Source organism: Trichechus manatus, unplaced genomic scaffold, assembly GCF_000243295.1.
Source record: "Trichechus manatus latirostris isolate Lorelei unplaced genomic scaffold, TriManLat1.0 scaffold00092, whole genome shotgun sequence".
Taxonomy (NCBI): domain Eukaryota; kingdom Metazoa; phylum Chordata; class Mammalia; order Sirenia; family Trichechidae; genus Trichechus; species Trichechus manatus.
The window spans coordinates 6,087,029-6,113,348 of record NW_004444028.1 but is presented as its reverse complement, the minus strand read 5'-3'; the positions used below and the strand labels follow the sequence as shown (position 1 = coordinate 6,113,348).

Sequence of the window (26,320 nt, the reverse complement as noted above, 5' to 3'; positions counted from 1 at the left end):
CCAGGGAAAGTAGGCCTGCTGTTGCAGATAACAGTGCTGGCTTAGATTGGGTTAGCTTCAATGTCTACTTGAGTTTTATCATGGTGGTATTTGTTTGCGTCTTTTATATGTTTTTATTAATATTTTTCCAACATTTTATTATGAACATTTTCATACAAATAGCAAAATTGAATTACATTGAACACCTTTATACCCACTGTCTAAATTCTACCATTAACATTTTACTGTACTTTAATACATATATATTCATTTATCCATCTCTCTATCCACCCATCAAACTATTTTATTTTTGATGTATTTCAAAATAAATTGCTGGAACCAGCATTCTTTCCCCTAAATATTCAGCACACATATCATTAGCTAGAATTCAGTATTTGTTTAGGTTTTTCCACTGGTGTTAAATTTACATAGAATGAAATGCACAAATCTTGACTGTACTTTTGCTGAAATTTGACGCATGTATATGTTTTTGTAACCTAAACCACTGTCAAGGTATAGAACATTGCTATCAACCTAGAAACTTCTGTCACGATGAATCCTCCCATCAGTCCCAGCTTCATTGGAATTTCAATGAGGAATTGAGAGACGGTGTGTCAAGAACACTAGTCAGGCTGTTTTTAACTAGAGTTTCCTCTTTGTCCTTCTTTCTGTTAACTGTGATGACTTTGTTTTTTTGCATTCTCCTCGCCCAGATGGATCCTTCCAGTGTTCCGTTGCTGGCCTGGCACTTTGTGGCCGTGCATAACTATGTGAATCCCATGCTTGCCTTCTGCAGAGGAGATGTGGTTCACTTTCTGTTGGTAAGTCCCAACGTGATGCTAGATCTGCTGTCCAGTCCTGTATCATAAGATTGTTGTTTTTTCTGATTTTATCAGTAATTTAATGTTGTGTCAAAGAGACATCCTATTGTACTTCTTTGGAGAGAGAGTGACTTAATTTTTATTTAAGGTTCTAATGGTGAACATGAAAAAAAACTGATGACCCTCAGCTCCATGCCCCTTCCTTCACAGTTTATTTCTCAGTTCCATCTCCTTCGACTGACAAATTAACAGTGTGTGTGTCGCTGTGAGTCAGAATTGACGGCACACGATGACAGTGGTGTGTATGTATAAACATATCAATGTGCACATGCCTGTATTAAGGCTTGCCTGTCTATCCTTATATATGTTTATTAGAGAACAAGTATCATTGAGCACCTACTGTATTCTCTATACCGTGATAGACATAAGAGGCAATTGAAGGTAGTGTAGACCATAATTTCTCCTTTCACAGCTGATATTGTTTGAAAGGTAAAACCAGTACACTTATTACTACTAGAGGGAACAGTTAAGGATTGAACTGTATGATAAGAATTAAAAGTTCATATAAGTTCAGAGCACAAAAGAGCCTTGGTGGCACAGTTAAAGTGTTCGGCTGCCAACCAAAAGGTGGGCGGTTTGAATCTACCAGCAGCTCTGCGGGAGAAAGATGTGGCAGTCTGCTTCCCTAAAGAGTACGGCCTTGGAAACCCTATGGGGCAGTTCTGCTCTGTCCTGTAGGGTTGCTGTGAGTCAGGATCAACTTGAAGGCAAGCTTTGTGTTTTCTTTTTTGTGCTACAGTGGCAGAATTGAGTAGGTGTGACCGAGATGTATGGCCCACAGAGTCTAAAATACTTGCTGTGTGGGCCTTTATGGAAAAAGTTTGCTGATCCTCGATCTAGATTATAGAAGGTATTGCCCTAGATTGCTAGTGGGGAGCCATCACAGATTCTTATGTAAATAAAGTGATATGACCTCAGTGATATTTTAGGAAGGTCATTCTAGAAGTAGCAAAAAGAATAGATTATAGGAATTAGGAGGGAAATGGAAGATTTTGCTCTTGTAATAAAGCAGCTGTGAGTTGTTTAGATAGGGGTGGTTGGTTGCAGTGAGAATTAAGAAGGGATGGAATTTTGATGGAAAGACACGGTTTCCTATCATATTGGATCTAGGAACCAAAAGAAGTGAGAGAAAGATCCCATTTCTGACTTTGCATTTTAGAGCATGAGATATTTGAAGAGAAGATTGCTTGAGCGGGGAGACGTCTGGGAAAGATTTGAATGTGTTGACTTGGAAGGGAAGATGGGTCTTACAAGTGTTACATCAAGGAATGTATCCAGAGAGAACTCCAGGATATAATGGGAATTCCAGGATATAAAAGGTAGTTGAGGCTGTGAAAGTCAAAAGCTAAAGCATGTGTAAACCTTGGAGGACAGTCACATAAGAGAAAGGCAAGAGAAAAGGGAACAGAAGAAGCAGTTCCTATGAAGTCATGTAAAGGTAGGAGGGGACGTAGAGCAGTATGGTGTCACACGAAGACAAGGAGGGGAAGACTTCGGGACAGTACCACTTCCAGGATAATGTCAGAGGAAGATGAGGGAAGAGGAGGACTGAAGACAAGACCCCTGGACACAGCAAGAAGGAGTTCTTTATAAACTTGTCAGAGGACTAATTCTCAGTGGAATGGGGATAGAAGCTAGATTTTAGAGCCTTGTTAAAAGAAATGGATATCTGGAAGACCAGACTCACACAAGTGTGTTTGATTGCAAGAGGGAGGAATATAATTAAATCCTAGCCAGAAAAAGTAAATCAAGGGGAAGTTTCTTTTTGTTTGTTTTGTTTTTAAGGTGGGAAGTCAGAAACTTTTTTTGTTTTTATTGTGTTTTAAGTGAAAGTTTATAGCACAAATTAGTTTTTTGATTCAAAAATTTATACACAGATTGTTTAGTGACATTGATTTCAATCCCCACAATGTGTGAGCACTCTCCCCCTTTCCCTTTCCACCCTGGATGCCACGTGTCCTTTCATCCAGTTTTTCCCGTCCCTTCCTGCCTTCTCATCTTTGCTTTTGGGGAGGTGTTGCCCATTTGTTCTCATATACTTGATGGAACTAATAAGCATGTTGCTCACATGTGTTATTGTTTGTTTTATAGGCCTGTCTAACCTTTTGAGGAACACGTTTGATAGTAAAAGGAAAAGGGTCTTTAAGAAGGAGGGATTGAATATGATAGCCAGGGAGGGGTGGTATTAAACAGAGATGGAGGGAGGTGGGATTTAGAGTATGTATAGGTGAGGTCATTTTCTTTCATAAGAGCTTTAAAAAATATTAGGATAACGTTGGCATTGATCTTTTCAGTTTATGAAACACTTTCACCAAATGTAACACAGAGAACAATTGGGTGCTGTCTTATTTTCCTTTTACCAGTGTAGAGACTGAGAATCAGCACCTCGCACTTGGTCTCACAGCTGTGAGTAGTGGAACTTACACACAGGGCTTCCAGGTTCCATGTTCATTTCACCTGAGCATCTTTTCTGATGGGGAACGTGATGTCATGAAGATGGGAGTACAGGAAGGGCCCATATTAAGTGGTCTCAGTTTTGTGTTAAAGTATCAGGGAAGGTCAGATACTGTAAACGATGGAACTATAAGGCAAAGAGGAACTGGGACTTAAAGGAAGACGTCTAGAACACTCCTGTGGGGCCGTGTCAGCCAAGTCAGGTTGAATTGAATATCACCAAATTCAAGTAGGTTAGGTTCATACTCGCTGTGTCTGTCTTTAGTGCTCTGCTACTTTGGAGCAGAAGTGGAGAAAGAATTACGATCAAGGATTATAGAGTACATATGTACACAGACAAATAAAATGTTGGAATTCAAGGTTCTTTAGGGTGGTTTTGGGCCCTTTTCTCATAATTCTGAAAAGTCTAATTTCATCACTGTACCTCCTTTTTTGTTAATGAACTTTTGTTTGATGTCATTGCACCCTTGACACCAATCCCATTTTATGCCTTAACTCTAGTCAAATACAGTCATTGATGTGATAAAGTCAGGTTTTTCCAGATTATGACAGAGTGAAAATTATTCTGTAGCCTTTGCTAATACAACTAGATTGCTAACCAGCGCTTTGGATTCTGGTACAAACCAAGGTGGGAATGACTTTTTTTTTCATTAGTGTAATATTTTCCTAAGTTATCAATATTTTTGGCTTATCCACATTCTGATGGGAATCATTTCATAAGTGGAGTATAATTAAGTATTTAAGTCTCTCAAATAATAGCTGATTTAGATTGTTATCTCGTCATCAAGGTTAAGCGTGATGAATCTGGAGCAATACATGTTACTAAGCAGAAGCATCTTCACCTGTGCTATGACCTCATCAACTTCACTGTGAGTATGATTCAGAGTAACATTCCCCATTTATTTTCACGTAATTATTCTGACCGGTTTCCTAAGGCTAACGGGATTTCTGCCATGAACCATGATGTTATGGATTGAATTTTGTCCCCCAAAATGTACGTCAGCTTGGCCGTGATTCCCAGTATTGTGTGGTTGTCCGCCATTTTGTGATCTGATGTAATTACCTAGTGTGTTGTAAATCCTAACCTCTATGATGTTAATGAGGCAGGATTAGAGGCAGTTAATGTTAATGAGGCAGGACACAATCTACAAGGTTAGGTTATATCTTGAATCAGTCTCGTTGGAGATATAAAAGAGAGAAGCGAGCAGAGACAAGAGGGACCTCCTGTCACCAAGCAAGAAGTGCTGGGCTAGAGCACGTCCTTTGGGCCTGGGGTCCCTGCGTTGAGAAGCTCCTAAACCAGGGAAAGATTGATGACAAGGACCTTCCCCCAAAGCAGACAGAGAAAGCCTTCCCCTGGAGCTGATGCCCTGAATTTGGACTTCTAGCCTATTACCTGTGAGAGAATAAATTTCTGTTTGTTAAAGCCATCCACCTGTGGTGGTTCTGTTATAGCAGCACTAGATGACTGAGACATATAACATTTAGGATCATGTAAAATATGGATAGAAGTGAAATCCTGCTTATATTGACTGAAGTCCAAGTTAGGCGTGATGCCACGTGATTGTTGCTTCTCAGCCTTATGCCCTGCTGAGCCCTGGCGGGACCAGGGGCCTTGTCTTCAATGGCCTGGTCACATCAAAGCGGAATTCCAGTGATCCCTTTCGGACCGTTGCCTTGCTTTCTCTGGAAACATGTTTTTCTATTTCTGAGTTGGTCCTAAGGGGTTCAGGAGTTTATGCAACCTATTCTTTCCTTGTTACCAAACACTTGGCAAAGAGTTCTCTCTCTACCATGCATCTCAGTCCTGAGTGACTTCTTGGTTTAAAAAAGAAAGAGGATTTCTTTTTGTATCAAATTTTATTTTTTCATTTTTAAATAGTGTATTAGTTTTGAGGATAGTGTAAATTAAAATATTTCTGTATTTCTGTCGTTAATGCTTTTAGCACATTGGTATCTGGTATCCAGTGACACGTTCTACATCTGCATGAATGTAAACAGCCGTTGCTGTCCAGTGGATTCTGACTCACAGCAGTCCTGTAGGACAGGGTAGAACTGCCTCATAGGGTTTTCAGGGCTGTAAATCTTTTACAGGAGCAGGTCGCCAGGTGTTTTCTCCTGTGGAGCCACTGTCAGGTTCAAGCTGCTGACCTTTTGGTTAGCAGCTGAGTGCTTAACCGTTGCAGCACCAGGGCTCCCTATTGACACGAATATAGACATCCTTCAATATAAGACAACCTCCTTTTTCCAAGGACAAGGCTAACAAAAGCTTTTTCTCCAGCTTGATCATATTTAACTTTTAAGGATAGAGATGAGATACTGAGATCTTTATTTATAATAGATGATTTGTTATATAGCTGTGCATTGCATTTTAAACTCACGTTTAGACTACTGATTTAAATCATGATTTTCCCACACGTTTCCTGAGATGACTTTGTTCAGACTCCTCCTGTGAGTATGAGACATCAGCGTCTCTGTCACCACCACTGTCCCTCGTGGAATCGTCTAGCAGTTTTCTGGAATTCATTATCATCACTTCAGCTTAAGGTGTTTGAGATAACAGCATTTAAAAAATCTGCGTATGGTCCTGCCACCGGAAGGTTTTTCCCCAACTGCAGGTAGCCGTTCTCCTAACACGGTGTTGTCACTCGTCCGTTGGCACATCCGTGATGTGACCGCTGGCTGCACCGCTTCGTAAAGTGGCCTTTAGAGGGCTTGTTTGCAACAGTGTCAACGTTTGCCGTTGTGAGGGTGTGACCCTGGATGCGTTAGACACAGAGATGGACTGACGCGGTGGCGGCAACAGTGGGCTCCAGCAGAACAGTGATTGTGAGGATGGCGCAGGACCGGGCAGTGTCTCGCTGTGTTGTACACAGGGTCGCTATGAGTCGGAACTGACTCAGCGACACCTAACGACAACAACCCCGGGTGGAAGGAGCCTCGGTGGCACAGTGGTTAAGCACTTGATTGCTAACTGAAAGGTCAATGGTTCGAACCCAGCATCCACTCTGTGGGAGAAAGATGTGGCAGTCTGCTCCCATAAAGATTACAGCCTTGGAAAGCCTGTGGGGCAGTTCTTCTCTGTCCTGTGGGGTCACTATGAGTCAGAATCAACTCCAACTCGATGGCAACAGGTTTGGTTTTTTTGGTTTAACTCTGGGTGGCACAAACGAGTAAGCGCTTGACTACTAGCTGAAAGTTTGGCAGCCTGGACTCACCCAGAGGCAGCTCGGAAGACAGGCCTGGCAGTCTGCTTCTAAAGGGTCACAGCCTTGAAAACCCCGTGGAGCAGTTCTACTCTGCACGTATGGTGTCGCCACGAGTCAGCATCCACTCAACAGCAGCTAACAATCAGCACCACCTCAGGATAACTGCTACGCCTTTGGTGGTGGTCTTCATCTCTGTCATCGTCCTCTTTTAGCCCACTGACCTCTGAAAGCACTTAAACGCTAGCACTGACTAAGGTTTTAGAAGGCTACATAAGGTGTCTTTCTTAAATGATAATTTATTTTTCAAGGCGAAGTAATAAAGAAAGGACTTTATATTATAAGAGCTCCTTAGAAGATTTATAGTGGTTAAGAATTGGGCTGCTAATCAAAAGGTTGGTGGTTTGAATCCACCAGTCACTCCTTGGAAACACCATGGGGCAGTTCTGCACTGTCCTGTAGGTCGCTGTGAGTTGGAACTGACTTGACGGCAATGAGTTTGGTTTTTTTTTGTTTGGTACAAAGATTTGAGTATCAAACTCCTGTTAATCTGAGGAATAATTTTTTTTGGTTGGGGGAAGAAGCCAGTCTTTCTTTGTATTGACCTTTATACAGTGATAGGGTATATCTTTAGCATATATTAAAAGAATATTGATCCATTATCAGTTTGGTTGTCTTTGATATAGTATATCATGCAATTAATCTTTGATAACATGCAATAGGTCATATAAATAAAGCAGCATGAATACTAGAGAGAAAGTACAGGGGAGTCACTTTGGTCAGGCTAATTTAGAGTTCTAACTGAGAAAATTTTAAGATTTCATTTATTTCTTGGAGAGGGATTGAGATTTTTTAAAAAATATTTTGAAAATTAGAAATTTTATTTTATACATAACCTATGAAATCTGTCAAAATGACATCTTTTAGAAGAGTTGTCAATTATTATTAAATTAGTTATTTTAAAATTATAATAGTACTTATTAAAAAAATATTGAAAGATGCATAAAAATAGAAAGAACAAAGAAATTTCCCATAATTTTTAGGGAGATTTTGAAGGAAATACGTATTTTAAATAGCTTCTACTTTAACATATGTAATGCTTCATTGCTAACAATCAATCTTTGACCTGCTAGGTTTATGAGGTATGATTTGCCCTTTTATTTCATTAATGGTCATAAAAACTAGAAATGCAAAATTTGTTACTTTGCTTAAGTCGTTTGTGCTAACGCACCTTTTGAAAATTTTTATATAAACCAATATATCCTGTAATACGTCTATTGAAGATGTAGTTTTTAGTATTTTCTTTTTGGTGAAAATAGAGCCAAACACCCACCCGTTCAGCGGTTTCTACACGTACCGTTCAGCGGCAGTGGTTACATTCTTCCCTTTGTGTCAACTCTCTGGCTATTTCTACTCACTGTTGAAGAGCCTAGTAAACCTTTAATGCCACGAAAGCGTCACTTCAACACTGCCAAGACTCAGTACTGAGTTGTGCACCCACTGTTCTCGGAGCTGGTACTGAGTCGTTCTTGCTGTGATTGTGTTACCATCTAAATTAGTAAATGGATAAGGTCCTCGAGGTAGTTGAACTCAGTGGCCCAGCTTGCTTGCTTTTGTCCCGAATGATGATGCAGGCTGGGCCTCACTTTGTTTTGTCACGTGCTTCCATTGCAGTGGATCAACTCGCGCACAGTGGTGCTCTTGGACAGTGTGGAGAAGTTGCACGTGGTTGATCGCCAAACTCAAGAGGAATTGGAAACAGTGGAAATCTCAGAAGTTCAGTTGGTCTACAACAGCAGCCATTTCAAATCATTGGCCACCGGAGGAAACGTTAGCCAGGCGCTGGTAAGCACCATCTGTTAGCTTGGTATTGTTTTTGAGAAGCTTGGTATTTTTTTGTTATTGTTGGTTTGTTTTAGAAGTAGGAACTCTGGGGAGGTATCTTTCTGTCTTAAGGTGTTTATTTAACAGCCGCTAGGTTGAAGTGGGCCTGGGTGTATGTGTCAGTATTCAGGAGTGGGAACTAAAACTGTAATTTCTGTTAGTTCTGTCCAGAAATGTGACTAATTTAATGTAATACCAAAGAGTTTAAACTTTTATACTAACATAGTGAAGTGGCATTGAAAATCTGAGAGAAAGAAATTGCAACATTAGAAAGTTTAATCTGTGGCAGTAAGCCTGATAGGTGTGAGAGTTGAATAACGGGACACAGGTAGCCTAGGAGGCTTTGGAAGTATTTGGGTGATATAGGAAGTACTCGAACAGTTACAGTAGCTGTGAGTATTAAAAGACAGAGATGACTTTGAGAAAAAGAAGATTCCTTAGGAATAGATGAATTGTAGGAGCCTAGAGAGAGGGAAGACTCAAACAAAAGTTATGACCTTGGTATTAATTTACTAAATTGTAAGCAACCACAGTAATGGCCTCAAGCAATTACAGATAGTTTACAATGAACTTATTGTGAATTACTATCTCATGTTTATCAAACCAGTAATCTTTAAGCAGAAGATTTAGACTATCGTGATGCTTCCCTGGGTAATTTCTTTAAAAAACAAAACAAAACCCGTTGCCGTCAAGTCAATTCCAACTCATAGTGACCCTATAGGACAGAGTAGAACTGCCCTGTAGGGTTTCCAAGGCTGTAATCTTTACGGAAGCAGACTGCCACATCTTTCTCCTGTGGAGCAGCAGCCAAGCGCTTAACCACTGCACCACCATGGCTTCTTTGAAAATGAGCAAAAGATATGATTAGATATTTTCACTAAAGAAGATATATGAATGGCTAGTAAACCTAGGTGTGCCTGACGCAAGCCATGATCTTTTCAGTGACCTCACATACATGCAAAAGCTGGACAATGAAAAGGAAGACCAAAGAAAAAATGGTGCCTTTGAATTGTGGTGTTGGCGAAGGATATTGAATATACCATGGACTGCCAGAAGATTGAACAAATCTGTCTTGGAAGAAGTACAGCCAGAATGCTCCTTAGACGTGAGATGGCAAGACTTGGTCTCATGTACTTGGGACATGTTATCAGGAGGGATCGGTCCCTGGAGAAGGATATCACGCTTGGTAAAGTAGAGGGTCAGCAAAAGTTAGGAAGACCCTCAATGAGATGGACTGACACAGTGGTTCCAGCAATGGTCTTAAGCATAACGATTGTGAGAAGGGTGCAGGACCAGGCAGTGTTTTGTTCTGTTGTACGTGGGGTGGCTATGAGTCGGAACCCACTCAACGGTGTCTAACAACTACAAACCTATGAAAGATGCTCAGTATCATTAGTCGTTAGGGAAATGTAAACTTAAACCACAACGAATACCACTTCACACACACAACGATGGCTGTGATAAAAAAGACAGACAGTAACAAGTGTTGGCTAAGCTGTGGAGAGACTGGAACTCTCATACATTGCGGCTGGCAGTGTGAGGTGTCAGAGGGTTTAACTTGTTGCAGACCACACCCAGGAGGTGGCGGAGCCAGCATTCATAACCTAGGTTTATCTGAGTGTAAGTCTGTTTTCTGTCTTGCTGAGCAAAGCTGCCTCCCACGTACTGTGCCGCTTTGTCTTCTGTTTCCTCTTGTGTTTTATGTTGACATTTATTTCAAAGAACTTGGAAACGCCATTTTCAGTCGGCTCTATTCTTTGCCTGAAGCAATGACTGCCTGTCGTCCAATAAAGGGCAGGTGTGACAGTTTTCCTTTTGATTTCAAAGTTGGCATGTTTCTCCCTTTTCTGCGTTATTCTGAAAGATAAGAGGCCATATGTAAGCAGAGGATTACTTTTCACCCTTGGTCTTCTCTGCCGTTTCAGCTCTCAGGTTGGCGCTTGATTGGCGTCTTTTCTCCACTCGTTTATGAGATGAAACTATACTGACCTAAAATGTTGTCTCTGTAATTGATGTTCTTTAAAACTTAATGAGACTTCTAATGCATGTAATTCTCTTTTTTTTTGCTTATTTTTTTTACAGGCTTTGGTTGGAGAGAAGGCTTGTTATCAATCCATCAGTAGCTATGGTGGTCAGATCTTTTATTTGGGGACAAAAGTAAGCTTCCCCTCCGTGACTCTGTATGTGTGTGTGTGCCAGGGTCGTTGGGGCCGAAGGAAGTTTGTTAGTAAAGAGGGCTATGTGTTGTGCAGTGAATATTGATGAGCAGTAATCCAAAACTCTCAGGAGTTAAGTAGTTGTGATTTTTAGCTAATTAATTTCTTCCCCCCACTTTTAGACACATTTTTACTTTTGTTTAGATTCCGACTAATAGGGCGTTTATTTTCTTGATTCAGGAATATGATTTCATAATCTTCCTTCACATTTATGTTTTCGTGACTGGGGAGACACCTTAGCAAGTAATTAAGATGATCTTTAGCATAGATCAGCTTAAAAAAAAAAAAGTTGCTGTCGAGTTGATTCTGACTCGCAATGACCCCGTGTGTATCAGAGTAGAACTGCACTCCCATAGGTTTTCAGTGGCTGTGACCTTTTGGCAGCAGATCGCCAGGCCTTTCTTCTGAGGTCTGTCTGACTGGTCTTGAACCACCAGCCTTTCAGTTAGTAACCCAGCAGTGAACTATTTGCATCACCCAGGCGGCCTTGGATCAGCTTAGGATAGATTAACATGCACTGAGATGTTTTACTTAGAACAGAATTGCTGGAATAGAAACTTTCTGTATTTGCGTCTGCTTGTGCTTTTTTTTTTTTTTTTAACCTAATATGGAGAAATATTTCTTCATTATTAAAATTGAACCAAAATATTAGCAAGTCATTATTGGGGGACGAACTTGGGCTTTCCTTTTCTCCTTGTCCATGCAATCAATTCCTTCTTGAATGGTGGAGTTACTGCTCTTTAAATGTTTCTTTGATTTACTCTTTAATGTGGCCGTTAAAGACCCTTTATAAAATTTTAAGATATACTTCTAACTGTGGGGTGAAAAGTTCTTAGAGAGACTGTAAAAATAGGATGTGGAACTGGGACAAACGTGTCTCCCAAACAAGTCAGTTGAAGATGAACATTTTAATTTCTTCTTGTTTTCCAGTCTGTGTATGTGATGATGCTGAGGAGCTGGAGAGAGGTGAGTTCAAAGTAATCTTCTGTGTTCGAGCTGCTGAGTTGATAGCATCTTAACATTTCTGCTTTGATTTTGCGAAAAAAAGATTATTTGGATTTGCGCTTCTTAATTTCAGAAGTGTACATCAAAACCGTTCTAGCTGATAGGTACTTGATTTGATAAAGCTGACTGACTGTATAAGTTAGAATTAGATTTGACTGCATCTGTCAGAAAATTCAAAATAACAGTGGCTTAAACAAGATATCTGTGTCACATAAAAGCAGTCTGGAAGTAGGCAGTCTGTGGCTAGTTTGAAGGCTCTGTGGTGTTTAGTAAACTATCCTGTTCCACTGTCCTTGTATGTGGATTCTGATTGCAAGGTCATTTTATGGCACAGTATAGCTGCCGGAGCTCCAGCTGTTAAATCCACATTCTAGGAGGGAGGAAAGGGAAAAGGGCCTGCCCCCTCCTGATTGAGGTTACATCCCAGAAATATAAAACACACTTATCGTTGGCCAGAACTTCGTCACAGCGGCCAGGCTGGTTAAAGGGAGTCTTAGAAATGTCCTTTAGCTGGTATAATGTTGTCTCAAATAATCTTGGGATTCGTTACTAAGGAGGAGGGGGTGAATGAATGTTGTAATAAAACACCAAGCCGTTTCTGCTGGCTGTTCCCCCTTTTCATGTCTAAGCCCCATGGCTGCCTACGCTAGCCCTCTATACAGTCTGGTGTTTCAAGAAGTTGTCTTTCTTGGAACTAAGATATTCATGTGTTTGTTAGAATAGTTTTATTATTTAACAACTTCTGGAAAAGTATTAGGCAGAACAGGAGTTCTGACTGGTTGTTGGTCAGATAAAGGAGTCTGGCATCTGTCGTTTGTTCATTTCAGAGAGTGGATCACCTCCTGAAACAAGACTGCCTCACAGAAGCCTTGGCTCTTGCGTGGTCTTTCCACGAAGGAAAAGCAAAAGCCGTAGTGGGTAAGTCAGCAGGACTCCGTGTGGTGGAGCTTGTCTCTGTGGAGTAGAGAGAATGAGTGGTGCTAATCATTCGTAGAACACTTTTAGCTGAGTGTTCAAATATTCTATAAACAGAACCTTGCAGACTTCCAGCAAAGAAGGTTAATGATAAATACTGCGAATAGAACTTAAAATACCACTTAGAATTCTTTAATTTTACAAGGAAAATTCACCATTAGAACCAAAGAGAAGTACATCGATCTGCTATCTGGTCCACTAGATGTGAAGTGGTTTCTGTTACGGCATGTTAGCAAACATTCTGATACCTAAGGCTTGTTATAATTATATCCCTTATTAGCACCAGTTGTGAGGAGAAGACCAGAGCAGTTTCGCCCATGAAGATGTGGGCTGACTTTTGTGTTGTGCTGGATTTTCTTTCTCTGCAGGATTATCCGGGGATGCCAGTAAGCGAAAGGCTGTTGTTGCAGATCGGGTGAGTTTTTTAATAGGGTCTTTTCTAGACCAAAGTACAGGTTTGCCTTTGATGTTTGCTAGTATCTTTGGGCATGGTTAGGTAGGTGGCTACAGTTGAGGAGAGAGTGGATATAACAAAGTCAGGCTATAATTCCCTGCTGTTATCTTGAATGCCTTTTAAATTCCTTCTTATCTATTCTTTTTTCCCCTTGTTCACTATCTTATGATGACAATAAAGTAATAAAATAGCCAAAAGATAGGCCGCAGAAAGGAGGAAAAACCAGGGGTGTGGATAATTTCTGAACTATTTATATCCCATAAATATGTTGACATTTGTTAGTTTTTATAAACTGACTAGTAATTATGAGTAATACTGTACATCCAGATGTTTTTTCCTGCTTGAGATAGCAGAGGGTTAATGCTTTATTATTTAGCATTAATCTGATTAATGATAATATTAGCCTTATTTTCCTACTCTAGACCTGGTCAGATTGATTTATGGTAGTCATCCCTGCTTTTTTTTCTTAACTGTGTAAACACTTTGGTAAAAGTTATATTCCAAATTAGTATCAACATTTAGAAGACAGGAGAAGAGATTGTCCACTGCTTAGACTTGTGCTGATTTCCCCAGAATCTGCCAGAAACAATTGGCTGTCTGTGCTCTTTAGGGACAGGCCTACAGCAGAGAATTGTTGAGGATCTTAACTGTAAGTTTTCTTTTCCTGAACAATATAGTAAGGAGCCCTAGTGGCGCAGTGGTTAAGCGCTCAGCTGCCAACTGAAAGATCAGTGGTTCAAACCCACCAGCCACTCCATGGGAGAAAGACATGGTAGTCTGCTTCCATAAAGATTACAGCCTTGGAAACCCTGTGGGGTGGTTCTGCTTTGTCCTACAGGTTGCTATGAGTCGGCATCGACTCTGGCAAGGGGTTTGGTTTGGTTTGAGCAGTATAGTTACTGTATGTACTATAGTCTAGAACCTGGGAATATGTCTTAGGAAAAATTAGCATATTAGTACTAGCCCTGAGGCTGAAAGAAATTAGGCCAAGGTTTAAAAAAAAAAAAAATTAGGAAAGAAAGCCACAAATAGTTAAATTATATTTTTGATGTAATAACAAAGGCTGATTCTGTGTCCTTTCTTTCGATGGGCCACCACTGTAACATACTAAATACTGAAACATTGTGAGATGTAATTTATTTCTATGCAAAGCTGTTTTCTTCACAGATGGTAGAAGTCCTGTTCCATTGTGCAGACCGAGCTCTGAAGAAGTGTCCAGAACAGGGCAAAATCCAGGTGATGGAGCAGCATTTTCAGGTACCCGTCTGCTGTGCTTCTGGTGATGTCGCTATCGACGGGTCTGACCCAGCTCTTTCATGTCACACGTGACATTCATGTTCGGGTTAAACATTTTTCAGTGAACAGCATTTTGTTTCAGAGCCTATGGCGTCTTCTAAATGATCCAATTTTGGAACCACAAGAGCCCAGTCCCACGGGAACAGAGGAGTCAGGTGTTGTGGAGTGTTGCTCGTACTGCTTAGTGCTACATGGAAGGAAAGGATTTGTGTATGAGGACACGGACCTGTACACTGACTCCATCCAGTGGCTGACCCCTTGCTGATGGCCAGCATCTGTGTTAGCTAGGCTGCCAGCTAACTGGAGGAGAGATGTACTGCCGAGGTTTAAATTTAGTTCTCTCAGGAGCACCTATGACTCAGGAATAGATCAGGTACTAAAATAAGCTAATGGAAGACCTTTAGTCTATCTTGGGACTCAGTCAAAATGGAAGCCAAGGAATGGTTTCAAGACCTGTGCAGGATTATGTGCGTTTTCCATTGTCAGTGATTTCCAGTTCTGTTTGCTGCAGATCTGTTTCTTCCTGCCTATCCCTAGAGTTCCCTCCCTTCTTTGAACAAATATTTGAGTGTCTAATACAGAAGTCAGCAGACTTTTCCTAAAAAGGGCCAAATGGTACAACCCTTTAAAAATATGAAAACCATTCTTAGCTTGTGGGCCACACAGAAGCAGACTGAGGGCAGGACTTGGGCCATAGTTTGTGACCCATGGTCTAATATGTACTAGGCACTGTGTAATAGTGAGTAAAATATACATGGTGCCTGTGATGCGCAGTGGTTAAAGCGCTCGGCTGCTAACCAGAAGGTCAGCGGTTCAAACACACCAGCCGCTCCGTGGGAGAGGGGTGTGGCAGTCGGCTTCCATAAAGATTACAGTCTTGGAAACCCTATAGGGTCGCTGTGAGTCGGAAATGACTCGACGGCAACAGTTTGGTTTTTTTTTTTTTTGGTGTGATCTTAAAGCTTACAGTCTAGTCAAAATAATTTTTTCTTCTGTGGATTAACTGAAATATCAAGAAGAAATCTAGTGGTTTTGAAGTTCTGAAGAGCAGACGCGGGCCATAAGTTTTTTTTTTTTTTTTTTTACTTTTTCCCATACAAAAATTTATAGATACATTGTTATGTGACTCTAATTGCTCCCCCCATACTGTGACAGCACACTCCTCCTTTCCACTCCTGATTCCCATGTCCATTCAACCAGCTCCTAACCCTCTCTGCCTTCCCATCTCACCTCCGGACAGAAGCTGCCCCTTTGTTCTCTTGTATCTACGTGAGCTAAGAGGCACACTCCTCACGGATATCACTTTATGTCCCACAGTCCAGTCCAATCCCTGTCTGAAGAGTTGGCCTCGGAAATTGTTTTAGTTCTGGGCTGATAGAGAATCCAGGGGCTGTGCTTTCTGGGGTTTCTCCAGTCTCAGTCAGACCATTAAATCTGGTCTTTTTACTAGAATTTGAGTTCTGCACCCCGCCTTTCTTCTGCTTCATCCGGAACTCTCTGTTGTGTTCCCTGTCAGGGCGGTCATTGGTGGTAGCCAGGTACCATCTAGTTCTTCTGGTCTCAGGCTGATGAAGTCTTGGCTTATGTGGCCCTTTCTGTCTCTTGGGCTAATACTTTCCTTGTGTCTTTAGTGTTCTTCATTCTCCTTTACTCCAGGTGGTTGGGACCAATCAAAGTATCTTAGATGGCGGCTTGCAAGCTTTTAAGACTCGACTCTACTCACCAAAGTAGGATGCAGAACACTCTTTTAATAAGCTTTGTTATGCCAGTTGACCTAGATGTCCCCTGAAAGCATGGTCCCCCATGCTACTCTGTCCCCCAAAGTGTTTGACTGTATTCAGGAAACTTCTTAGTTTTGGTTTAGTCACGGGCTGTAACTTTTGTTGTATCTCCATTTGAGGCCTGTAACTGTGGAAGACAAGGGTAGACATGGCAAGGGACATCTGGGTGGTATCAGAGGAGGATTTGGTTTCCTGAACTGTACTCTTTAATGCCACAGTACTGAGCTCTGGCCGAGTGACTTGTTACTCTGTTTGGATGGAAGCTCATTAAGTTTATCAATAGAAAAAGAGAAATAAGCCCAGATAAAATTATAAAAATCGGTAACTTTGGAGGAAAACGTATAGCAGAAAGAAAGCATTTGGGAAGAAAACCATGTATACAGGTATCTTTGTATGCCAATACTCAGAGTACAGATACAAAGGAAGTGTCCTGTTTTAACACGAGGACACCTATCACCAGTAGATGCCGCAGTGGCGCTCAAGACAGAGCTCTCGCCATTGGAGGGTCTACTGTGTTGAACAGAGTCATCTAATAGGGAAGGCTGGGAGGGGCTGAGGGTGTGGTGTAATCTAGAGACCACTGTGCTAGGAGAAACGTGGAGAGAGCTCTTGGGGTTATTTATGAAAGAAGAAAGGAACAAAAGTGATGTGCTTTTTTGTTTTTTGTTTTTTTAAATTGTACTTTAGATGAAGGTTTACAGAGCAAGTTAGTTTCTCATTGAACAATTAGTACACATCTTGTTTTGTGACATTGGTTTCCAACCCCACGACATGTTAGCACTCTCCCCTTCTCAACCTTGGGTTCCCCATTACCAGCTTTCCTGTCCCCTCCTGCCTTCTCGTCCTTGCCCCTGAGCTGGTGTGCCCATTTAGTCTTGTTTTGTTTTATGGGCCTGTCTAATCTTTGGCTGGAGGGTGAACCTCAGGAGTGACTTCAGTACTGAGCTAAAAGGATGTCCGGGAGCCATACTCTTGGGGTTTCTCCAGTCTCTGTCAGACCAATAAGTCCTGTCTTTTTTTGTGAGTTAGAACTTTGTTCTACATTTTTATCCAGCTCTGTCCTGGACCCTCTACTGTGATCCCTGTCAGAGCAGTTGGTGGTGGTAGCCAGGCACCATCTAGCTGTGCTGGACCAAAAGTAATGTTCTGTTGGAGAAATACTAAAGAAGCTCAGCAGACAGGAACTCTAGATCCTGGTGTCTAATAGCGATTACAGAACTTACAGAGGAACTGTAGTAATCATGTGCTTTTAACCATCTGGGTATCTGTTGGACATCTCATTCTGCTAAAAAGAGCATCTGATAAAAAATTTTATTTGATTTATTAATGATTTAGTATTATAGGAGGTAAAGGAAATAATGGTGGGAACCATTATTTTATTTATTTATTTACCAATAATTGGGAAATAGAAGGGACAGACTCTTAAGAGAAACATTTTTTTATTTTTTTGTTGTACTTCAGATGAAGGTTTACAGAACAAATACTTTCTCATTAAACAGTCAGTACACATATTGTTTTATGACATTGGTTAACAACCCCGTGACATATCAACACACTCCCTTCTAGGCCTTGGAGGATCTTTTTTTTTTGGTGACAATATACATAGCCAAAGATACACCATTTCAAAAATGTCTATATGTACAATTCAGTGACGTCGATTACATTCTTCCAGTTGTGCTGCTATTCTCACTTTAGATGAAGGCTTACAGAACAAAATAGTTTCTTAAGAGAAACATTTTGAAGATTATAATAATGATGAAAAATACACTGAGTGTGAATCCAGTATTTTAGAAAGCAATTTTTTTCAGAAAAAAATATAAGCACAATCTAATGACCACAGACTTCCCCCACCAGAAAAAAAAAAAGATGTGCTCACAAAGAATAGGAAATTCTCAAATTTTGACATAATAACCACAGACAAGGAGATAGGAAAGGTAGAGGAACATTGAGAAAAGTATCTGTCTACAAAGCAAAGAACAAAAGATGAAGAGAGGCCTGTAACCAAAGATATATGCCCTAAGCACCATGAACCTGTAAGACTGTCAGAAAGGAGAGTGGTGCAAGTCCAGGTTATGCCTACCAAAATAACAAGGGGACAAAAAAAGAAAAAAGGGGATTTTATCAAAGATACACCGAGCGTGTACTGTGTGCCAGGTACAATGCAAAGTACTTGACGTTCATTTTATTTAATTCTCACGACCACCATGTGAAACAGATACCATTTTTATCCCCATTTTATAGATGAGGAAACTGAGGCTTAGAGAGCCTAAGTAACTTTCCGAGGTAACATTGCTGGCAAGTGTTGGAGCCAGATGTCAAATACAGGTCTTTCTGATTCCAAAGCCCGTGTCTTAACCATTGTGCTGTACCTTTACTGTCAGAGTGAGGGCAGGAAGGGGCTGGGCAAGAGGGGAGATGCTCAGAGATGACCAAGAGGAATAATCATACCAAACACCTGGACAGTGAAATGCTTCCTACGTGGCAGGCACTGTTAACGCTTTACACCTGGCACCTCACTGAATTCTTGTCACAACCCTTAGGTAGGTACTATTATGATTTGCATTTATAAATGAGACTGAGGCACAGAGAGGATAAATAACTTGTTCCAGGGGCACATGGCTTCCACTTCATCAGCACAGAGAATGGTCTTTAAAATGGAGAAGTCCAGGTTAAAATAAAAAAACCATTGCCATTGTGTTGATTCCAGCTCATAGCGACCCTATAGGGCAGAGCAGCAGTGCCCCATAGGGTTTCCAAGGAGTGGCTGGTGGATTCCAACAGCTGACCTTTTGGTGAGCAGCCACCAGGGCTCCCCAGATTAATATATTAAAGAAAAAAGCTGAAGCCCAGCATATGTGACATATAGTTGCTTTGTAACGGTTCAGACCTAGTGGAATTACAACCCAGGATGTTGTTGGAACTTGAAAACAATCTGATTAATAATTTGTGAGAAACTTTGGATCAATTTTTCAGTAAGGCATACTTGATTAAGCATGGATGCTTAGGCAGGAGAGACATAATTTACTTCACGCAGGAGGACAGTTTTCTCTGGAGAAGGTGGAGAAGGCCCATTAATATGAGTGAAATGTGTGCGCACTTGGCCACAAATCTGCTGCTTTAAGTGATATCATAAAATAATTAAGTTGGCTCTTAAAGTGTGCTTTTTTTTTAAAAAAAAAAAGTATATTTATGAAGTTATTAGCTGATAACCCCATCGTGGCTTGTGAGCCTTTTCCGCGAGTTGACCCTAAAACAACCAAGTTAAGCTCACGTAATTGCTTCTTTGACAGGAGTATGAGGTCAGTATATTAATGGAAGGAGCCCTGGTGGCACAGTGATTAAGAGCTTGGCTGTTAAACAAAAGGTTAGCCGTTTGAATCCACCAGCCGCTCCTTGGAAACCCTGTGGGGCAGCTGTACTCTGTCTTATAGGGTTGCTATGAGTCAGAATCAACTCGATGAAACCAGGTTTTTTTTTTTTTAATTTTTTTGATATTAATGGATGGAGCCTTGGTGGCAGAGTGGTTAAGAGCTCGGCTGCTAAGCAAAAGATCGGCACCTCAGATCTACCAGCTACTTCTTGGAAACCCTATGGAGCAGTTCTACTCTGTCCTATAGAGTTGCTGTGAGTTAGAATCAATTCGACGGCAACGGGTTTGGTTTTTTGGTCTTATATTAAAGGGATAACTGTGATGTAACAATTTGTCTAAATTTTCCATTACGCTCAAGGTAGTTCTGTTATACAGATTTACAGCTAGGCAAACATCCCTATTCAAAAAGTATTCTTTGGTGGCTTAGTATTAATTACATCTTAGGGCTTTTTTCTATCCAAAGGAGCCCACGTCTAAAGAGCTTTCTTATCAATGATTTGGATGAAGATTAGTGAGTTCTTGTCACATTGTGGTGGCACCAAGAATCAGAGTTAAGAATGATCTTGAGAGAAAGTGTGGTCAGAGTCAGTTAGATGGGATATAACAAGGACAAACATCACGCTTGTATTAGGTTCAAATTGGGACGATCCGGCTGGACAGGGTTTTCGCCGACCACAAACTTGGTGTGGTCCGGTAGTGTGGTCGGGCCCAGATAAAGACGGGTAATCGGACCTTCACACCACCGGCTGGAAAGAAAGCCTCTGAGATATTGTGTTCAATTCTAAGCCCTACATTTTATGGGCTGTTGACAAACTAAGCCACATCCCATGACCCGGATGGTTGGAGGTATAAAAAACATACCAAACAACAGTTAAAAAAAAAAAAAAATTACTGAGGTTATTTAATTTGAAGAGAAAGTGAAAACATATCTGTCTTCAGATAATGAAGGTCTAATGTTTGGGGATTTTCTGTGTTGCTGCAGGGAGAAGGCTAGTGTAAATGGGTAGAAATTGTGAGAAGGTACATTTCAGTTTAAAATGACCCACTGACTGTGTAACAGGCCTTGAAGTTATTCATGTTGTACTATTGAAAGTACTCAAAGAAAGGGAGGGTGCTCAGCTGACCAGAAGAGCTTGGGAAGACTTTCTTTGCTGGGTGGAAAGATCTGAGATTCTGTGTCAGTATCAGGAAACTCACTAGAAATGTAGGCAAACTCTAATTGAGTTAGTTTAAATTTTTATTAAGACAGGTGGTGTCTCAGGCAAAACACTGAGGAATTGTATTTTACCAGCAGGTGGCGCTCAAGCCGGCTGGCTCGGTTTTAGTCTTTCCTTTCCACGAGGAGCCTCACCGTTTCCCTGGAGTCGGAATCTGTAATGCTACTCAGTATTTTTGCTTCCTTCCGAAGACCAGTTGGTAGTTTGCCCTGTCTCCATTACCGAAAATCACTTTGGTCTTGTGAAGTTTTTGATGGGCTGTGGCTCTTACTTATTTAAGAAAAGATTTGAAGCTTGTGAACCTATCGTTATAATTTATACAATAACTAGTAGGATAAAAAGGAATTAAAGTGTTCTGTTTCTCACGCATCTTAAACCTCGTCTTTCCTTCTGTCTCATCCTCATCGTTATTTTATGTGTCCAAGTCTTTCCCATACTAAAACAGTCAAGCAATACACACGTCTCCATGCCGTCCCCAATAGCCTTGTTGTTAGTTGCTGCTGAGTTGATTCCGACTCATGGTGACCCCCTGTGTGCAGAGTAGAACTGCTCCATAGCGTTTTCAAGGCTGTGACCTTTCAGAAGCAGATCGCCGGGCCTTACTTCCAAGGCGTCTCTGGGTGGGTTCAAACCACCAGCCTTTTGGTTAGTAGTCCAGCGTGTAACCATTGTGCCACCCAGGGAACCTTTTCACATTCTTTACAGAACCAGACGTCTTATAAGAGTTGTCTGCAGTGTCTCCATTTCCTCACCTCCCCCTCGTTCTCCAGTCAGTTCCACGTGTATTAACTTCTGTGGTCCCATTCAGCCCTCTTCTTACTGGGCCTCGGCGGCATTCAGCACAGTTGCTGATGACCTGAAACAGCGTGTCTCTTCGCCTTCTCTGGAATCACACGTTTTGGTGTTTTTCCTATTTCCTTGGTTGCTAATCGGTTTCCTTTGTGAGTTATTCTTCTAGTTAACCAATGAATGTTAGAATTCCTCCTCTTCTGTTCTGTATCAGTGTTTCTCAAGATGTTGTCTGTGGGTTATTTGCTTCAGAATCGTTTGAGGGTATTTGTTAAAAATGTATTTTCTTGAGTTATTTCCCAGGCCTTCTGAATTGAAGTCTTTGGGACTGGTGACCAGGATGGTGATCAGCCCGCTAGATGAACCTTAAGCACACTGAAGCTTGTATTCTCTTCCTAAGTCATCTGGGCAAATGACTCTCTAACCAGTGTCTCCAAACAAGCTTGCTCTTCTGAGTTCCAGAATCCACGTACAGTGACACCCGTGAGAGCCGGAACTCGACAGAACGGCCTTGTTTTTCCAGGTCTCGCAAGTTTTCTGCCTTTGACAGGGTGCGATCTCACCACTTTTCTATCACCCTCTCTTAAGAACCCGACCTCAGAAACACCCAGAAAGTATTTCTTTTCTATTTTATAGGACTAAAAAAGAAACGAAACCCTTTTTTATGGTTTGCATGTTTATTCAAATCACATACAGATATGTGCATATACTGTTCGAAGGAAGATACGGGTAAAATTCACTTTTTAGTGAAAACATCTAACGCAAACTGTTCAGTTTTGGTTTTTCGATGAAATTATTGAAGCAAATTTCTAAGTCTGTAGCCTTATCAGAAAACTCTTGGTCTCTTTTTTAACTTTTCCAAATGCCTCCAAAGCCTTTATAGAGCTGAAAACTTGGGTTTGACTTAAAGGCTCAGCGTCTTCTCGTGGTAGGTCGTCCTCATCTTCATCATCGTCATCTTTACGTGGCGGGTCTGCAGTTTCTTGCGGGTTTGTATTGTCCATTTCTGTGGCCGTTTCTCTTTTGATATCAGTGTAAGAGGAGACCGTGACCCCACTGTAGACGTCGTTTATTGCATCCTGAATCTGCATGATGTTATCAGACTCGAGAACTGTTTCATTTTGTATACTGTCGCCACTGCCAAAGAAGAAACCGCAGTTCTTAAAGCATTTCCCTGCAGTTCCTTCCTTATCGTGTTGGTAGGTCACTTAAGAAGGGAAATGGCACCAAGGACGTCGATTTTCCCGACATCTCCCATGCCGTCTTGCCCATCTCAGTGTTGGCAATCGCTTTTTGCAGCAATAGCCGCCTGTAGTTTACTTTAATATCTTGGATAAGGCCGTTATCCAGAGGCTGTAGTACCGACGTCGTGGATGGGGGAAAAAATTAATTCAGTATTGGACAAGGGCTGACAAGTATAACATTGTCAACTAACAAGAGAATGCTTTGATTTTGTTTTTCATGCTATCGTTGAGTTTACTTACAAACTCTCATAAATCGCTCCCATCATTCAAGCTTTTTTATTCAATTTCCATTCTACTGAAAGCTGATTAGTTTCGATATTCTTGAAGCGCCGTGGTTTCTCGCTCTTTCCAGTTACCCATGGTTTCTCAAATGCCCTGTCCACCGACTTTGTCAAGAGGACAGTAAGCTGCTCTTTGAAAACCGACCCTGTGAGCCTTATCCCCTCTTCCTGTCTGGGGCCCCTTTTAGACATTGGCCGTAAAATAGCGGTTTCAGCGGCATTTGCAACGTCTTTAGGATCGTATCATATCCCCGTATGATCTCTTTTAATTTTGTGAACCAGTTTGAACAACATTGTCAACCTCGTTTGACTCCCACAAGCTGCACTGCAAGTGATTTCAATTTTTTTTTTTTTTTTTTAAGCTCTCTGAAGTCACCTGTTAGATGGCAGGACTCCATCAGCTTTTAAAAATGTCATCCTTTCTCTCGCCTGTGCTTGCAGGTTAGGCCCTGGAATGGCAACTTTTTGGTGGAAGTCTGAAGAAACCACTCCAAAACAGCTTCCTTGATTTCTGCATAATTTCCTTCCCTGCTTTACTTGACATTTATGTTGGTGCTGCTCATGTGATTTTCAGTTTTTTTATCCTTTTCTTTTCATAATTGAGTAAATTTGCATTTTGCTACACTTGAACTTAATTACAGCTTTCTTGACAGTCTTTTGCTCTTCTGTTATTTTGACAGCATCGAATTTTTTTTTCAGAGATAAATTTCTCATTCTCTTGTCCATGGCTGTGAAGGAATAATTTTTTTTTTTTAAAAGGAAATAAATTCTTAAAAAATTAAAGAGTTTATGACCTTGAAAACATGAATATCTCAAACAAGAAGAAAAAATGAAAACTATCAACATCATTATACAATAAATTAGCACACTTCAGTAAAATATTTAAGGAAAAAACCACGTACCGCGTGAGAAGAATGTCTTTGCTTTTGCACACTCATTGAATGTGTTAAGTGAGGAAATGCTTTTCTGTTTTTTGGGCAAAACAAGAAACTTTGAAGGAAAGAAATAAGAGGAAATGAAGGAGTGGATTTTGAAAATTGTAATAACGTGTATCAAAATTACAAATAGCTAAAGTGAAAACTAAGAAAGATGAGAAGAGTAAAATCTCAAGACAAGGAAAAATGTGCTTTGCTAGATTTTAATGAAAATAAAGGAATTTATTAGTATCTCTTCTTTCAAACTTATGGATGTTGTTCTTTGCTGGAAGAGATTTACAGGCCGAAAAAGAACAAAAAAGGCAAAAATGTAAAGAATGATATTCTCAGAGAACAGTAACGACACACAGTACATACTCATACATAGTAGCAACCCAAAAAGAAGTGGAAGACTGAGCCTTCAGGCAGTACAGTGGATTGCTTCATGTGGCCCTTCTAGCCATGCATAGTCTTTGTGACTCACGAAATGATTGAGTGGGGCTATGCAAATAAGGTGCTTGTGGTCCACCAAGGAAATTGGACAGCTTGTTAATAATGCATATAAATTGTATGGCACCCTTGTGGGTGTGGGACCTTGCACATAAGGTGTTTGGAACCCTAACGAGGGATTGGTCAGTTTTGTCTTCCTGCTAGGATTAAAAAGAGAGCCAATCCCAGAGTAGGTGGGCCTTCAAGAAAGAAGAGCCAGGAGTCGAGTGCATCCTTAGGACACCGGGTGCATGTGCGGAGAACCTTCTAGACCCAGGAGATAGAGAGAGAGCTATAACACGAAAGACTACGAGAAGTGCAGCAGAGAAACAGTGGCAGCAGCAGAACCAGGTGACCGGCACAAGACAATGCAGTGGGCTTTCCAGCCCACAGAGCAGGGTGGCTGTAGTGGGCATGCTGACCCACGGATCGAGAGATCTGAGAGCCTTCAGGCATGAGGCTTCCTGGCAGAGTGGGGTGCCTCCGGTCCCTGGTCACTGGAGCTAAAGAGCTTTGTAACACTTGTCTGAGCAGGCCAGAGACCAGGCCCAAGTGGGGCTGAGGGCCGAGAGAGGAGACCTGTCCTGAGGAGGCCAAGAGGAGCCTGTCCTCAGTGAGCCAAGAAGAGCTGAGAGAGCTGTGCTGCACTGAAGAAGGGAAACTTTGCCTACATGCTTCCTGATCCTGATCCCAAGTTGTAACCTGTTACTTCCCTAATAAACCCCGTAATTATGAGTCTTGTCTGTGAGTTCTGTGTGGCCATTGCTACAAATTATTGAATCCAGCAGAGTAGCAAGTGCTGTGGGAGGGACGGCTGGTGTCAGAATTGGTAAAAAGGTTGGAGGGTGGAGGACCTCCACCTCATGGGAATCAGCCTAGGCCTGATGCTGATCTTGATTCTCTCTCCTCCCCCTTGTGAAGTTAGAGGAGGTCAGACAACACCCCCACACCTCGTGGAATGAAGTTCCTAGGCTCGAAGGCAAAGGACTGTAGACTCGGGGGACATCTACGTCAGTTGGCACGACATAGTTCATAAAGACAGTGTTCTTCCTACTTTGGTCTGGGGTCTTAAAAGCTGGGAAGCAGCCATCTGAGATACAGCTAATGGTTTCTTTCCATCCGGAGCAAAGGAGAGTGAAGAAAACCAAAGACTCGAGGGAGCAATTAGTCCAAAGGACTAATGGTCAACATAAACCACAGCCTTCTGATCTGGAACTGAAGCCATTCCTGGAGACCACCTTCCAGCCAAACCATAGACAGGCCCATAAAATAAACATAACACCCGAGAGGAATGTGCTCCTTAGAGCAATCAATTATACGAGAGCAGAAGGGCAGTATCTGCCCAAAAGCAAAGATGAGAAGGCAGGAAGGGGTAGAAAATCAGGATGAAGGGAAACGGGGAACCCAGGGCAGAAATGGGGAGAGTGCTGACATATTGTGGGGGATGAAACCAAGGCCATGAAATACTTTATGTACAAACTATTGAATAGGAATCTAATTTGCTCTAAAACTTTTACCTAATGCATGATAAAAAAAGAAAAGAAAAAACTTGTTGGATACAGTGCGTTAGCCTTGGGAGTATGTTTTAAATCTAACTCTGGGAGGTTTGAACTGAGAGCTGGGTTCAAAATTTAGCATTTGCAATACAGATGTCCATAATCATGGCTAATACTATTGTGTGGTATGTGCCTGGCAACTATCTCATTTAATCTTTATAGTATAGTTGTCTGGTGGTTATTAATATTCAGCCCCATTTTACAGATGCGTGAACTGCCGCGTAGAGAGGTTGTGTAACTTGCACTAGTGTCATGTTTGGTGCTGCGGAGTCGGTTCTGACTCAGTGACCCTGTGTGCAACAGAATGAAGCACTGCCCCGTCCTGTGCC

General features: G+C 41.4%; 1 protein-coding gene across 5 annotated transcripts in view; it reads left to right on the top strand.

Moving 5' to 3' along the window:
* Positions 1-26,320, top strand: part of VPS8 (VPS8 subunit of CORVET complex) — a 227,130-nt gene that overhangs the window by 44,501 nt on the left and 156,309 nt on the right. For all 5 annotated transcript variants that reach the window (XM_023736800.1, XM_023736796.1, XM_023736798.1 and 2 more), the window contains exons 13-20: positions 693-800; positions 4,103-4,183; positions 8,195-8,365; positions 10,487-10,561; positions 11,551-11,586; positions 12,453-12,543; positions 12,969-13,015; positions 14,222-14,311. In XM_023736800.1, the coding sequence (XP_023592568.1) occupies positions 693-800; positions 4,103-4,183; positions 8,195-8,365; positions 10,487-10,561; positions 11,551-11,586; positions 12,453-12,543; positions 12,969-13,015; positions 14,222-14,311 (699 nt within the window). The remainder of the gene's footprint in view (positions 1-692; positions 801-4,102; positions 4,184-8,194; positions 8,366-10,486; positions 10,562-11,550; positions 11,587-12,452; positions 12,544-12,968; positions 13,016-14,221; positions 14,312-26,320) is intronic.